This window comes from Saccopteryx leptura, chromosome 3 (genome assembly GCF_036850995.1).
Source record: "Saccopteryx leptura isolate mSacLep1 chromosome 3, mSacLep1_pri_phased_curated, whole genome shotgun sequence".
NCBI classification, from domain to species: domain Eukaryota; kingdom Metazoa; phylum Chordata; class Mammalia; order Chiroptera; family Emballonuridae; genus Saccopteryx; species Saccopteryx leptura.
Window position 1 is genome coordinate 225666946 of NC_089505.1, and position 12340 is coordinate 225679285.

The 12340-nt window shown below is 44.4% G+C and overlaps 1 protein-coding gene across 3 annotated transcripts in view; it reads right to left on the reverse strand.

Annotated features, from left to right (window-relative positions):
* MERTK (MER proto-oncogene, tyrosine kinase) overlaps nucleotides 1–12340 on the reverse strand; it is a 119261-nt gene that overhangs the window by 12751 nt on the left and 94170 nt on the right. For all 3 annotated transcript variants that reach the window (XM_066377743.1, XM_066377742.1, XM_066377744.1), the window contains exons 10-15: nucleotides 10539–10692; nucleotides 6671–6756; nucleotides 5070–5165; nucleotides 4331–4411; nucleotides 1495–1587; nucleotides 349–467 (exon numbers count right to left, since the gene is read on the reverse strand). In XM_066377743.1, coding sequence (XP_066233840.1) covers nucleotides 349–467; nucleotides 1495–1587; nucleotides 4331–4411; nucleotides 5070–5165; nucleotides 6671–6756; nucleotides 10539–10692 — 629 coding nt within the window. The remainder of the gene's footprint in view (nucleotides 1–348; nucleotides 468–1494; nucleotides 1588–4330; nucleotides 4412–5069; nucleotides 5166–6670; nucleotides 6757–10538; nucleotides 10693–12340) is intronic.

Here is a 12340-nt window from a genome sequence, read left to right on the forward strand (position 1 = left end):
TTTGGGCACCTTCCCTCTGAAAACTGAGACAGGTCATGCACCCAGGGACTTCAGAGTGAACAAGTAAAAAAAGACGCCTTCAAAAGAGAGAGGGCACTGACAGCACAAGGGCCCCCCTGACTCCACTGCCAGCGGCATGAGACTGCTCCCCACTGGCCTCCTCCCATAAACAGGAACAGAGGACCTGGGAGCAGGCCTGCTGTGAAGACAGACACCCCATTTCAACCCCTGGCGCACACAGTGAGCACCAAACAAAGGCTAACATCCTTGCCTTCCCCCTTTTATTTTCAAGGTCAGATGATGAAGTTGTTCAGGTCTTGTCAGGCCATGCAATGGGTAATTAATTACCTTTGAACCTGTCTCCAGTCGGGAGTAGAGTAAGTAGGTATGTAGGTCCCCATATTTCATGAAGGGTAAAATCACCATGGGCTTCGGGGTGCCTTGAGAGCCCATTTCTATACAAACACCTGAAATCAAGAGCAGAATTAGTTACAAAGAGCCCTTGTTAGCAGCGACCAGAAAAAGCACAGCAGGAGCAGGAGCCAAATTGAAACCATGTGCTCCCAAGTGAACAGTTAAGAAAAACAAACATACACTGTTTTCTAGAATATGGAATGCACAATGGGTCCACATCGTGGTACTTTTTCCCTTTCAGATCAGTGCCAGTCTTTGCATGACAGCTCCCAAAAATTAATCTATATAAAAAGTACAGCCCCCGAGAGACCTGTGGAGTTTTTGCTATACTGAGTCTAAGTGAGGGGCAGTGACTGCATTAGAATTCCAGAGCAAACTAGTTTCATGTGATGGTTAAATACTTAATTGTATGAAGACATGCCCTGAAACCAAATGCTACAACTACGAAATCATTTTGAGAGCCATTAGGTAAAATCCACATCCCTACATTTTAACGGTTACACACAGGAAAAGCTGCAACCCCATTTATCATGGAATTCTACAGCTAGAGCCTGTCACCTGATACCAGGCTTGCAAAGCTCTTGCACATTGCGGTGCAATTACAAAGCACCATTGTTCTCAGTTGGCTGAGGTCCATAGTTGCAAATGAGTAACAGAAGTTTCTTTGACATGATATTATATCCAAACATTAGTTTTCACATCTCCCTTAAGTGTCAAAGACACTTTGAAAGTTCCCCAAAGAATCTAGCATTTATTAAATTGCAAGAAGCAAGAACAAGTCATTAGAATATTTAATTATTTTCTGGCTGCTCTCCCCTTGGCAGTGCCACTCACATGGCGATCCCTGGAACTTCATCTTCCCTTTTGTGTTTTTTAGTTAACGAGCTGAAAGCCAAATTCTGACATTAAATCATGTCCCATGTTTACCTATTTTCACCACCAGCCTCTGAAAATGTAATGGGGAGCCTTTTGGGTGAAAAACCCCAAGTTATAAATTACTTTGGGTTGTATCAGGTTTCCCTTTGGCACAGAGAGCAGCGCTGACCCCTCTGGCCGCCAGAACTGCACTTATCAAGGTACCTAGCAGTCGGATGACGTTCGGGTGGCTGAAGTCCTTCATGCACGCGGCCTCACTGAGGAACTCCTCGATCTCTCGCTGAGAAAAGCTGTCCACTGAAAGAAGAGATGGGAAACCTCAGGCACAAGCAATGTGCTCCAGGAAGGGGAGGGGCAACAGCAATTTTGTTTTCTAAAACTGAAATCAGGAAAAGATAAAACTGTAGCAACAGTAAAGAGATGAGTGGTTGTCGGGCTGGATGGCGGGCATAAAGAGGGGTGCATGGGCAATTTCAGGGTGATGAAACATCTGTAGGACACTGATGGTGGACATATGATATCATGCACTTGTCAAACCCACAGAATGTGCAACACAGGGTGAACCCTAATGTAAGCTATGGACTTCAGTCATTACCATATGAATGTGGGTTCACATACAGTAAAACCTGCATTGTGCTGATGAAGATGTTAGTGATGGGGGCGTGTGGAAGAGGGTGCATGGCAACTCTCTACTTGCTGCCCAATTTTTCTATAAACTGTTTAAGAGAAATCTATTTAAAAAAACCAAAAAACTAACACCAAATCCAACTGATCCATTGATAACAGTTTGGCCTTAAAAAAAGAGAGAAGGAACACATACATGCCTTTCTCTTTCAGTGTGCCTTGCAAATCTGGCTGCCTGGTTTTGTCTCGTGAACTAGGTACATTGTCATACCAAGTTTCTAGAATTAAACCAACTTAAGAGAGACATTTAAAATTCTATCCTATGTTAAGTGGCATAAGCCTGTGACAAGAGGCCACACACTGTGTGATCCCACTTGAATGAGGTAGGTAGAGGAGTCACATTCATAGACAGAAGTAGAATGGAGGGTTGCTGGGGAGGGTTGAGAGTTGTTTAACAAACCAAGTTTCAGTTTTGCAAGATGAAAAAGTTTGGGAGATGACAGTGGTGATGTTTGCACAATAACGTGAATGTATAAATACTTAATGCTACCTAAGTAAAAAATGGTTAGGATGTTATGTGTATTTTACCACAATTAAAACCAAACAAAAACACACATAAAGCCAGGTGTGCTTTAGGGAACCTGCTGTAACAGGGTACAAGGATGAACTAAAACCACATGAGAGCATCTAGCACACTGTCGCACACTGTCTGTACATCCTGTGGCTTTAATATATATTAATCCTCCTATAAAAACAAGTCTCAAAAATATAAAAAAGAATTCTATATAAATCCTAGAAGAAAACATAGGCAGTAAAATCTTGGACATTTCTTGAAGCAAAATTTTTTCTGACATGCAAATAATAATAATAATTGTTATTCTATAGACCTGCAAAATTCCTGCCATTTAACACTCACGTTTAGCTTCTGCTGCAAACAAGCAGGTGGGTAGCTGGAATAAGAGGGTGGGGGGGTCTGCTTGCAAAATCCTCCTCAGAGGGACCAACACCCAGGCAAAAGCAGAGGGACCCATAATTGGGGGCAGAAGACTAGTCTTTCAGTCTTTGAGAATTAGCATGGATCCAATTCTTATGTAAATTATTCTAATTAAGTTGAAGAATGGCAGAGCCAAGGCCAGAGAGGAAATAGGCTCCAGGCTCAGCTCCTCTGACCAGGTCCCTTAAACCTTCTACTGAGAAAATGGGGACAATGGGAGGAACCTCCCCATGCATAGAAGAAACTTCCCCATAGATACATTGTGAGGTTCCGATAAAATAACGTGGCAGGACCAGCGCTGAGTGTGGCTCCTTGTGGGGTTCAGCTCCAGGGAGAGCTCTAACTTCAAGGTGCGTCCTTCCCAGCTGTCCTGATTTCCAGGCCCTGTGGTACTGATGAAATGGGGAGTAGCTGTGGTGTCCTGGGAACACCATGTGTATCCATAAATACTGGCCATTATAGATATATGAAAAGCAAAAAGCACTGGCCCACGTGACTGGTTGGTTATGATACTTATTTTTTATACATGAATTAAAACGTTAGTCTCTGATTCTGGTAAAAAGTCTCAAGATGTGCTTGTAATTTAACTTACACTTTCTTTTTTTTCTTTAAGTTTAAGTGATAGGAAGGAGATAGACTCCCACATGTGCCCTGACCAGGATCCACCGACAACCCCTGTCTGGGGCTGATGTTCTGACCATCTGGGGCCATGCTCGCAACCAAGCTATTTTTAGTGTCTGAGGTGGAAACTCCACAGAGCCATCCTCAGCACCCAGGGTTGATGCACTCGAATGAATTGAGCCATGGCTGCAGTAGGGGAAGGCAAAGGGAAGAGGAGGGGGGAGAAGCAGATAGTCCCCACTCCTGTGTGCCCTGACCAGGAATCTGACCTAGAACATCCACAATCTAGGTCGATGCTCTACCATGGAGCCAACCATCCAGGGCCAACTTACACTTTCATGCCCAGTAAACACTGCATTTAGAAAGAAACCAATTTTACTTTACCCCTCGATCAAAAACTAATATTGAATTTATACAGGGGGTTGATGAGGAAGCAGCATGAAGAACATCGGCACACTGAGCACTGATCCTCTCCCTCCGAGTGTGCTGGGAAGGCAGCTGCAGGCGGCACGCTGCACGACCGAGGTCTGGTTTACAAGCGCCCAGCTGAACACCTGAAGAGTCAAACTGAAACAACCGTGCAGTCTAATGCTGCCCAGGAATTCATGGCTTACTTGGGAGTCATTAATGAGAGAAAGAAAAAGAGAGAAAGAAAAGACAGAGAAAGAGAGGGGGGATGACATGTTATTGCCTTGAGTGTGAAGACTATACATGTAGGTATGAAGAGCTCATTACAGTAACTGTCCCTCCGTGAAGGTGCTCTGGATGGCCTTCTGACCCACCGGTGACCAAGTAACTCACATTTCATGGTCTTCACTGCCACTTTCTGAGAGGTCCCATCTTGTTGACTGAGATTTCCTTCCATGACAGACCCAAACTCTCCTGTGAAGTAAAACCACACCTATGTGGGCCGTGTACAAAATCTCTCCTGAGCACAGAAACACCATAGTGGCGTAGCCACTGTCTTCATGTGGCCTGAGAGTGACCTATATATGGCAGCCAGGCAGAGCGGCCAGGCCACCCACATCATAAACCAGGGCCCAGGCCAGGCACTAACCTCCTGCTTGTCACTACCTTGGATGGCCGGGATTCAGCTCAGTTCATGACTTTATTATAGGGCAACATGGAAAATGTCAAACTCTGAAGAAGATCACCACTCATCCTAATAGCAGGTTGAGAAAATTACGCCATTTTTCTCCTGTTTCTATTTAAATAGGAAGGTGCCAGGAATGACAAACTTGAGAACTAGAATAAGTTTAATAATATAGGAAACCAACTAGTGAATTACAAGCTTTTCATGAAGCAAGGGAATTCATATTTTCAGGGCCTACTGTGTGTACCAGGAACTGTAAAGCTCCACTCATATATGCCAAATTTTAGTTTCAAACACCACTATTTACTTTTTTCATTTTAGATAAAATAGGACAATTTATATTATCATTGAAGTCACAAAATGGTACTTTACTTAATATATATTTAAAAAAATTACTCTGAACTGTTTACTTTCTTACCCCATATTTAAAAAAGTTAAACTGCTTACCTTCGCCTAGAATTTTCCCAAGAATTAGAAGATTCCTGTCAATCACAACATCTTCCAGCTTACTTTGCAGCTCCTCACTGACTCCCAAGCTGCGTACTATAAAAGAAGTGTCAGGAGACATACGAGTTGTCAGTGTACTTCCTTTCATTTGGATATAATTAAAATTTTATATATAAAGTCCCACAAAACAGCTAACTGCTTTTTCCATTTTATACCCCATAACGCTCCCCCCTCCCCAAAATGTAATAAAATATCACACTTAATTCTACTATGATTAAAATGAAGCCTACAGGGCAAGATTGATTATGACGGATTATAAAGACCAGAACCATATATCTCCTTCCAATTTGCAGTATCAGCAGCTGGCAGTTGGATTCCCGTTGGGGAGGTCTGCAGCTGACTAGGTGTGAGGAGGAGAAGTCAATAGGTACTTTCTAAGAGTATTTACTGTTACATCCCTAAGGATGGGATACAAAGGAGCCATCAGGCACCTTCCATCCTCCCTGCCAGGAAAGGAGGTGCAGAAAACCACAAGAAACAGAGTACAAGCTACTGCTCATGCATGGTGCATGGAGCCTCACCATAACCACAGGGAAAGTGTGGAACTAAGAGTCCGCCAGGAGGACCGGAGAACAAGACCTTCTGTAATAAGGTGCAGACATGCAGCAATAACACTGACAATAAGTGTTCCCAACAAGAGCAATTAACCAGGAGAGGGAGACCAACTCAATGACTGCTTGGCAAAAGACTCAGTTTGTGCCAGCTAGGCAATGAGCAAGGCTTTGAAAGAAAAAAAATGCGGATTATCTGGACATATTAGCTCTTGGTGAACACATTTTGCCTAAACAGTCCTCCAGTAAAGGAAAGAAACTGGCCTAAATTAAGTATTTTTTTAAAAAAAACGCAAGAACATCTGAAAGTCAAAGCTTCTAGAGTAGAAAAGTAAGGACATTATTAACATCTCATTCTATATCTCATGAGTTTTTATTTCATAGCAACCACTATTTATTTCATCATTCTTATATTAGGCTTATTGTTGCTTTGGTGTTTTGGCAAACATCCAGAAACTTATATTTGAAAGTCTTTGCACATACTCTCAACACAATTTCTGAAATTCTTCAAAAACACAGAACTATCTGTTTATTCCCACTGTTCAACTAGAAGCATGCCCTCTCTGATTAAGCAAAGCTCAAACCATAATTGGTACCAAGCGTGTTAGCATTGTTCTCAGAGCTGAGTGCCAGCAAAAGCCAGGAAGCAATGAGCTCTGACACTGTCAGTTGTTCTGCTGTTTCCTTTAAATCCCTGACCTCTACCCACATCTCTTGTCACCCAGAGTTCCTTTTCCCTCTGTTTCATGACAGTTGGTGGCCTTCACCCAGCTACTTTGTTCCAGTTTTCCAGCATATCCACCGACAGGAAAGCACAGGGCCATGTTTGACTACCTGCGTGTTACTTGCTAAAGACATGGTGCACATTAAAAATATCCATTTTTTGACTTGTTTGGCTTTTGTGAGACATCAGTCAATAAATCTGTTATTTTTTCTTTATTCTCAACTACTTCAACTTTTGCTGAAAAACGGAAATGAAAGTCAACTTACAGGTGAGTTCGATGGCCCGCCGACAGAAGGATTTCTTTGCTGTGTAATTGACAACCAGTTCTAAGTCCTCCCCTGAGAAGGCGCTCCTGGGGAAGAAGAGACAACTCACACTGGAACAACAGCAGGCTGCCCCCCTGTCTTGGCTGCCCCTGATCCTTTACTCTTCGACATCTATTTTAAAATCAGCTTGCCAAGTTTTATCAACAACTCTGCAGCAATTTAGATGGTGATTATATCAAATTGATGGTTAACTTGGGGAAAAAAACAATCTCTCATCTGACTGAGCCTTCTCATTCATGAGCATGGTACACATTTCCCCATTTAAGTTTTCTTCCTCATTGTTGGTAGAGTTTACTAATTTTTCCACAATGTTCTTGCACATCTATTGGATTTACTCTTAAGAAGGTGATAAGTTTTCATGCTGTTGTGGGTGGGATTTCATTCCAACTCTTTGTCTCACGTATTTTTTTTTTTTTTTAATATTTTATTTATTGATTTTTAGAGAGAGGGGAGAGAGAGAGAGAGAGAGAGAGAGAGAGAGAGAGAGAGAGAGAGAGAAAGGGGAGGAGCAGGAAGCATCAACTCCCATATGTGCCTTGACCAGGCAAGCCCAGGGTTTCGAACCGGCAACCTCAGTGTTCCAGGTCAATGCTTTATCCCACTGCGCCACCACAGGTCAGGCCACTGTCTCACGTATTTTAAAACCAGAATAAAAATATTTGTACAACATGTACTGTCCTAGAAAATATTTCCTCCTAAAAGAAAGCAAGGAAAGGGAGTGCCTAGAGACCTCAGAAGAAGCAAAAACGGTACTGAATTTCCAAAGACTGGGAAGGGTGGCACTGCTACAGGCTGTTCCTAAATGCTTGGCTGAGCAGCACCCTGTGCTTCTGTGCCCTCCCCTCCAGGTTCCCTTAGGTGCATGTCTGGGGGCTCCCTCCAGATCTCCAGGAACTCAGGACTGGAACGGCAGCTTTGACCATCATCTTGAAGTTTCTGTCTTGACTGATCCGACTTTTTAGGTGGCCTACGCAAATATGTCTATGCATCCTTCTATATCAACTATTGTTTCATCAATGGGAACAATGAATGCCCACTTGGTGACACAAACAGCATACTGCCACTCATTCTTGAGGACACGAGCAGCTCTCTTAACGACTGAGTCTGACAGTCATGGCAATTAAACTGGAAAGAACCTTGGAGACCATGTACAGAGATAAACGAGAAGACTTGTTTAAGTGACAGAATGAATACCAGGCCCCAGGCATCACATCCTGCAGTCTGTGCTACCCCTTTGTGGCCCAGGCTCCTGGCACCACAGGGCCTCTATGTGTGCAGCTCTTTCTGGCTGAAATGCTTTTCCTTTCGCTCTCACCTGATTAACATCTGCTCTTTCTTCAGCTTTTAGTGCAGGTAGCAACTCTGCAGGCAGGTCTTCCCTGCCTTTTTACATGTAGTCAAATCTACTGTTATATATTATACTTTTACAAAGAACTTGCTATAATTGCCATTTGATAATTCAATTGTATGATTACTGCCTGATCCCCCATTAACTGTGGGCCCCCTGAGGGCAGAGGCAGTGCCTGCTTTGTTCACCATTGTACCCAGGCTGTCACAGTGCCCAGCACATAGTAGACTTTCAATGAGCTACTCCTGCACCTTCTGCAGAGGGTCTCTACATTGAGCCCTCAAACCATACCTAAACTCTGGCGTGTGTTTTAGTCAACCCAATGTCCAGGATTTAGGTGAGATTTTGTCCATGTCTTTAAAATAGTCATTCTTAGAATTTACAGGCTATGATATACTAATTGCAAGGACAGAGATGTTAAGTCCAGAGGGTACCTGACCACTGAGACTGAGAAGGACACAGATAACGGGCAGACTGGCCTCCATGGGTGAGCTCCCCATCCTGGGCCATGAAAAGCCGTTGAGGGAATGCCCCATGCTAAGGCTGTGGAGTCAGAAGACAACTCACAGCTCCCTCTGGCCCTCATCCTGCCCCACTCCAAGCTGTCAACAACTTGTCTCTTCTACAAAATACCATATTTCCCCATGTATAAGATGCACCTTTCTTTTGAAAAATTTGGGGTCTAAAAACGGTGCATTTTATACAGTGGTTGTAGATTCTTTTACTTGCATTTCCTGCTTTTTTGCACTTGTTCTTATGCTTTGTGTGTGTGTGTGTCAGAGAGAGGGACAGATAGTGACAGACAGACAGGAAGGGAGAGAGATGAGAAGCATCAATTCTTCATTGCAACACCTTAGTTGTTCATTGATTGCTTTCTCATATGTGCCTTGACTGGGCGGTGGCCGGGGGAGGGGCTACAGCAGAGTAACCACTTGCTGGAGCCAGCGCCTTTGGGCTCAAGCTGGTGAGCCTTGCTCAAACCAGATGAGCCTGCGCTCAAGCTGGCGACCTCGAGGTCTCAAACCTGGGTCCTCCTCCGCATCCCAGTCCAATGCTCTATCCACTGCACCTTTGCTGTTTTCGTGCTCTTTGTTGTAGACAATTTGACACCAGCATGAAGAGTGAAGAAACCAACTATAGAGAAGATTGTACCTGGGTGAAAAGATCCTGAGATAATATCAAGAAAGAGATCATTGTGAAGTCATTTAAGTGTGGCATTTCAAAAGCCATAGATGAAACTGAGGACGAGGCAATCTATGATGACAGTGATTCGTCATCAGACACAGATGAGGACAAGCTAATGGATGGGAGTTTTGACAGTGATGAGGAGTTGTATGAATTTTATGATGAATAAAACAAGTTCAATAACTTTATGTAATACATTTTTTTTTCAAATTTTGGGCCCCAAAATAAAGGTGCGTCTTATACATGGTGTAATATGGTACCTCTTCTGCTCTGTGAGTGACAACTGGGGTTTCATGGAAATCCACTCACTGCTCAGGTACAGGAGCAGAACCCTGAGCTCCAGAAACAACACTTATGCATGTGGCCTGGTATTCCTAAGCAGTTTTAACATGGTTTCCTATTTTCTTAATATTCAACTACTGTTTGATTATAAAAATCAGATCTATAGAATATAGGAAAAAGAGCTTTTTATAAATTTGAATGTGAAAATACAAAGTTCTTCTCTATTAGAAAAATGACTGACCTTTATAGAAAAATGTGTAAAATACAGAAAAAAAAAAAGAAAAGAAAAAGGAAACAGAATTACCTACAATCACAGACTCGCTAATGCTTTGGTGAATTTCCTTCTAGTATTTTTATTATGTTTGATTTTGTTAATAATTAGGATCATTTTAAAGACTTCTGATAAAAGTCCTCATTTAACAGAACCGAGTTGGAACAGGGAAAGCCTGTTAATGGTCTTCTCTGCCAATGAGCCCCTCCAGGAGGCTTTCACTGCTGGCTGCCTCAGTAACAGCAGCCCCAGTAAGGATGTTGCCCGCCCCACGGGGGCAGAGACAAAGTACCCAGCTGGAACACCGAGGAGCTGGACCCGCAGGACAGGCATTGTCCCTTGACATAACAACCTCATTGAGACCACTGAACAGAACATTTTTTTTTCAGCGAGAGAGAGAGGGAAGAAGGGGGACAGACAAGGACAGACAGACAGGAAGGGAGAGAGATGAGAAGCATAAATTCTTTGTTGTGGCACCTTAGTTGTTTATCGATTGCTTTCTCATATGTGCCCTTGGGGAGGGTGCCTCCAGCAGAACAAGTGACCTCTTACTCAAGCCAGTGACCTTTGAGCCCAAGACAGTGACCATGTCCATAATCCTACGCTCAAGCAGGTGACTTCGGGGCCTCAAACCTGGGTCTTCAACCTCTCAGGCCGATGCTCCATCCACTGCACCACCGCCTTGTCAGGCTGAACAAAACATTTTTAACTGGGACACTTACCCAAACTTCGTCTCCTGGAGTCTTTTTCTGATGGCCAGAGAAACATACAAAACCAGCCCGATCAGGACAAACCCGCAGAAGCAGCCAAGGGCAATGAGCACCGGGTCTGTGCTGCCAGGTGCTGGAGTTGACGAGGGGGCAAAATCTACCGAACCTGGTAAAAGACCAATAGAAGCAATTCAGAACATCTCTTTGGGATCCAAAACACGAAACACTGGCTTGTCATAGGGAGCAGTAGTCATAAGCTTTAGAACGAGTCCCTCTAGATTTTGTGACCCACAAACACAGGCAGTCCTCGCCGTGATGGTGCAAGCTGACACTTCTTCTAAAACATCTCCATCCTTTAGGGCTTAATCATTTCATTCATGTGGGTAAATTCACCTGCTCTGAGTCCCTGGCTGTGATGTAGAGTCTGTAAGCTATTTCTTCCCTAATTCCATACATACTTAACTCAAATTTCACTGCAACACTCACTTTTCCTTTCTTTACTTTCATTTTTGTTCACCAACTCCCTCTTTCTTTTTTTTTTTTTTCATTTTTCTGAAGCTGGAAACAGGGAGAGACAGTCAGACAGACTCCCGCATGCGCCCGACCGGGATCCACCCGGCACGCCCACCATGGGGCGACGCTCTGCCCACCAGGGGGCGATGCTCTGCCCCTCCGGGGCGTCGCTCTGCCGCGACCAGAGCCACTCTAGCGCCTGGGGCAGAGGCCAAGGAGCCATCCCCAGCGCCCGGGCCATCTTTGCTCCAATGGAGCCTTGGCTGCGGGAGGGGAAGAGAGAGACAGAGAGGAAAGCGCGGCGGAGGGGTGGAGAAGCAAATGGGCGCTTCTCTTGTGTGCCCTGGCTGGGAATCGAACCCGGGTCCTCTGCACGCTAGGCCGACGCTCTACTGCTGAGCCAACCAGCCAGGGCAACTCCCTCTTTCTTGTTTTTATTTATTTATTTATTTAAGTGTGAGGAGGGGAAATGAGACAGATTCCCATGTGAGCCTGACTGGGATCAACCCAGCAACCCCCATCTGGGGCTGATGCTCGAATCAACCAAGCTATTCTCAGTGCCTGGGGCTGATGCTCGAACTAATTGAGCCACTGGCTGCGGGAGGAAAAGGGGGAGAGTAGGGATAGAGAAGTAGATGGTTCTTTTCTTTTGTGCCCTGACTGGGAATTGAACCCGCGACATTCATACACCAGGCTGAGCTGGCACTGTATCTACTGAGCCGACCGCCTGCCCAGAGCAACTCCCTCTTTAAATGATCCATTTTTGTAATGTGTAATGTGGGTTTGTCACTTGTTGATAAGGGGACAGCATAGTGATATGCCTTAGATGTAAGTGAACTGAATAAAGAATTGCAGTAATCAACCACCAACGGACTTTTTGTTTTAATTTTTTTTTTTTTTGCAAGAGAGATAGAAAGAGAGAGACAGAGAGAAGGACAGATAGGGACCGACAGACAAGAAGGGAGAGAGATGAGAAGCATCAATTCTTCATTGTGGCACCTTAGTTGTTCATTGTTTGCTCTCTTATATGTGCCTTGACTGGGGGTGGGGGAGTACAGCAGAGCAAGTGACCGCTTGCTCAAGCCAGCAACCTTGGGTTCAAGCCAGTTGCCAGAAACCATGGGGTCATGTCTATGATCCCACGCTCAAGCCAGTGACCCCACACTCAAGCTGGATGAGCCCACGCCCAAGCCAGTGACCTCAGGTTACAAACCTGGGTCCTCAGCATCCCAGGCCGATGCTCTATCCACTGCGCCACCACCTGGTCAGGCACCACCAACAGACTTTTAGAAGTAACACGC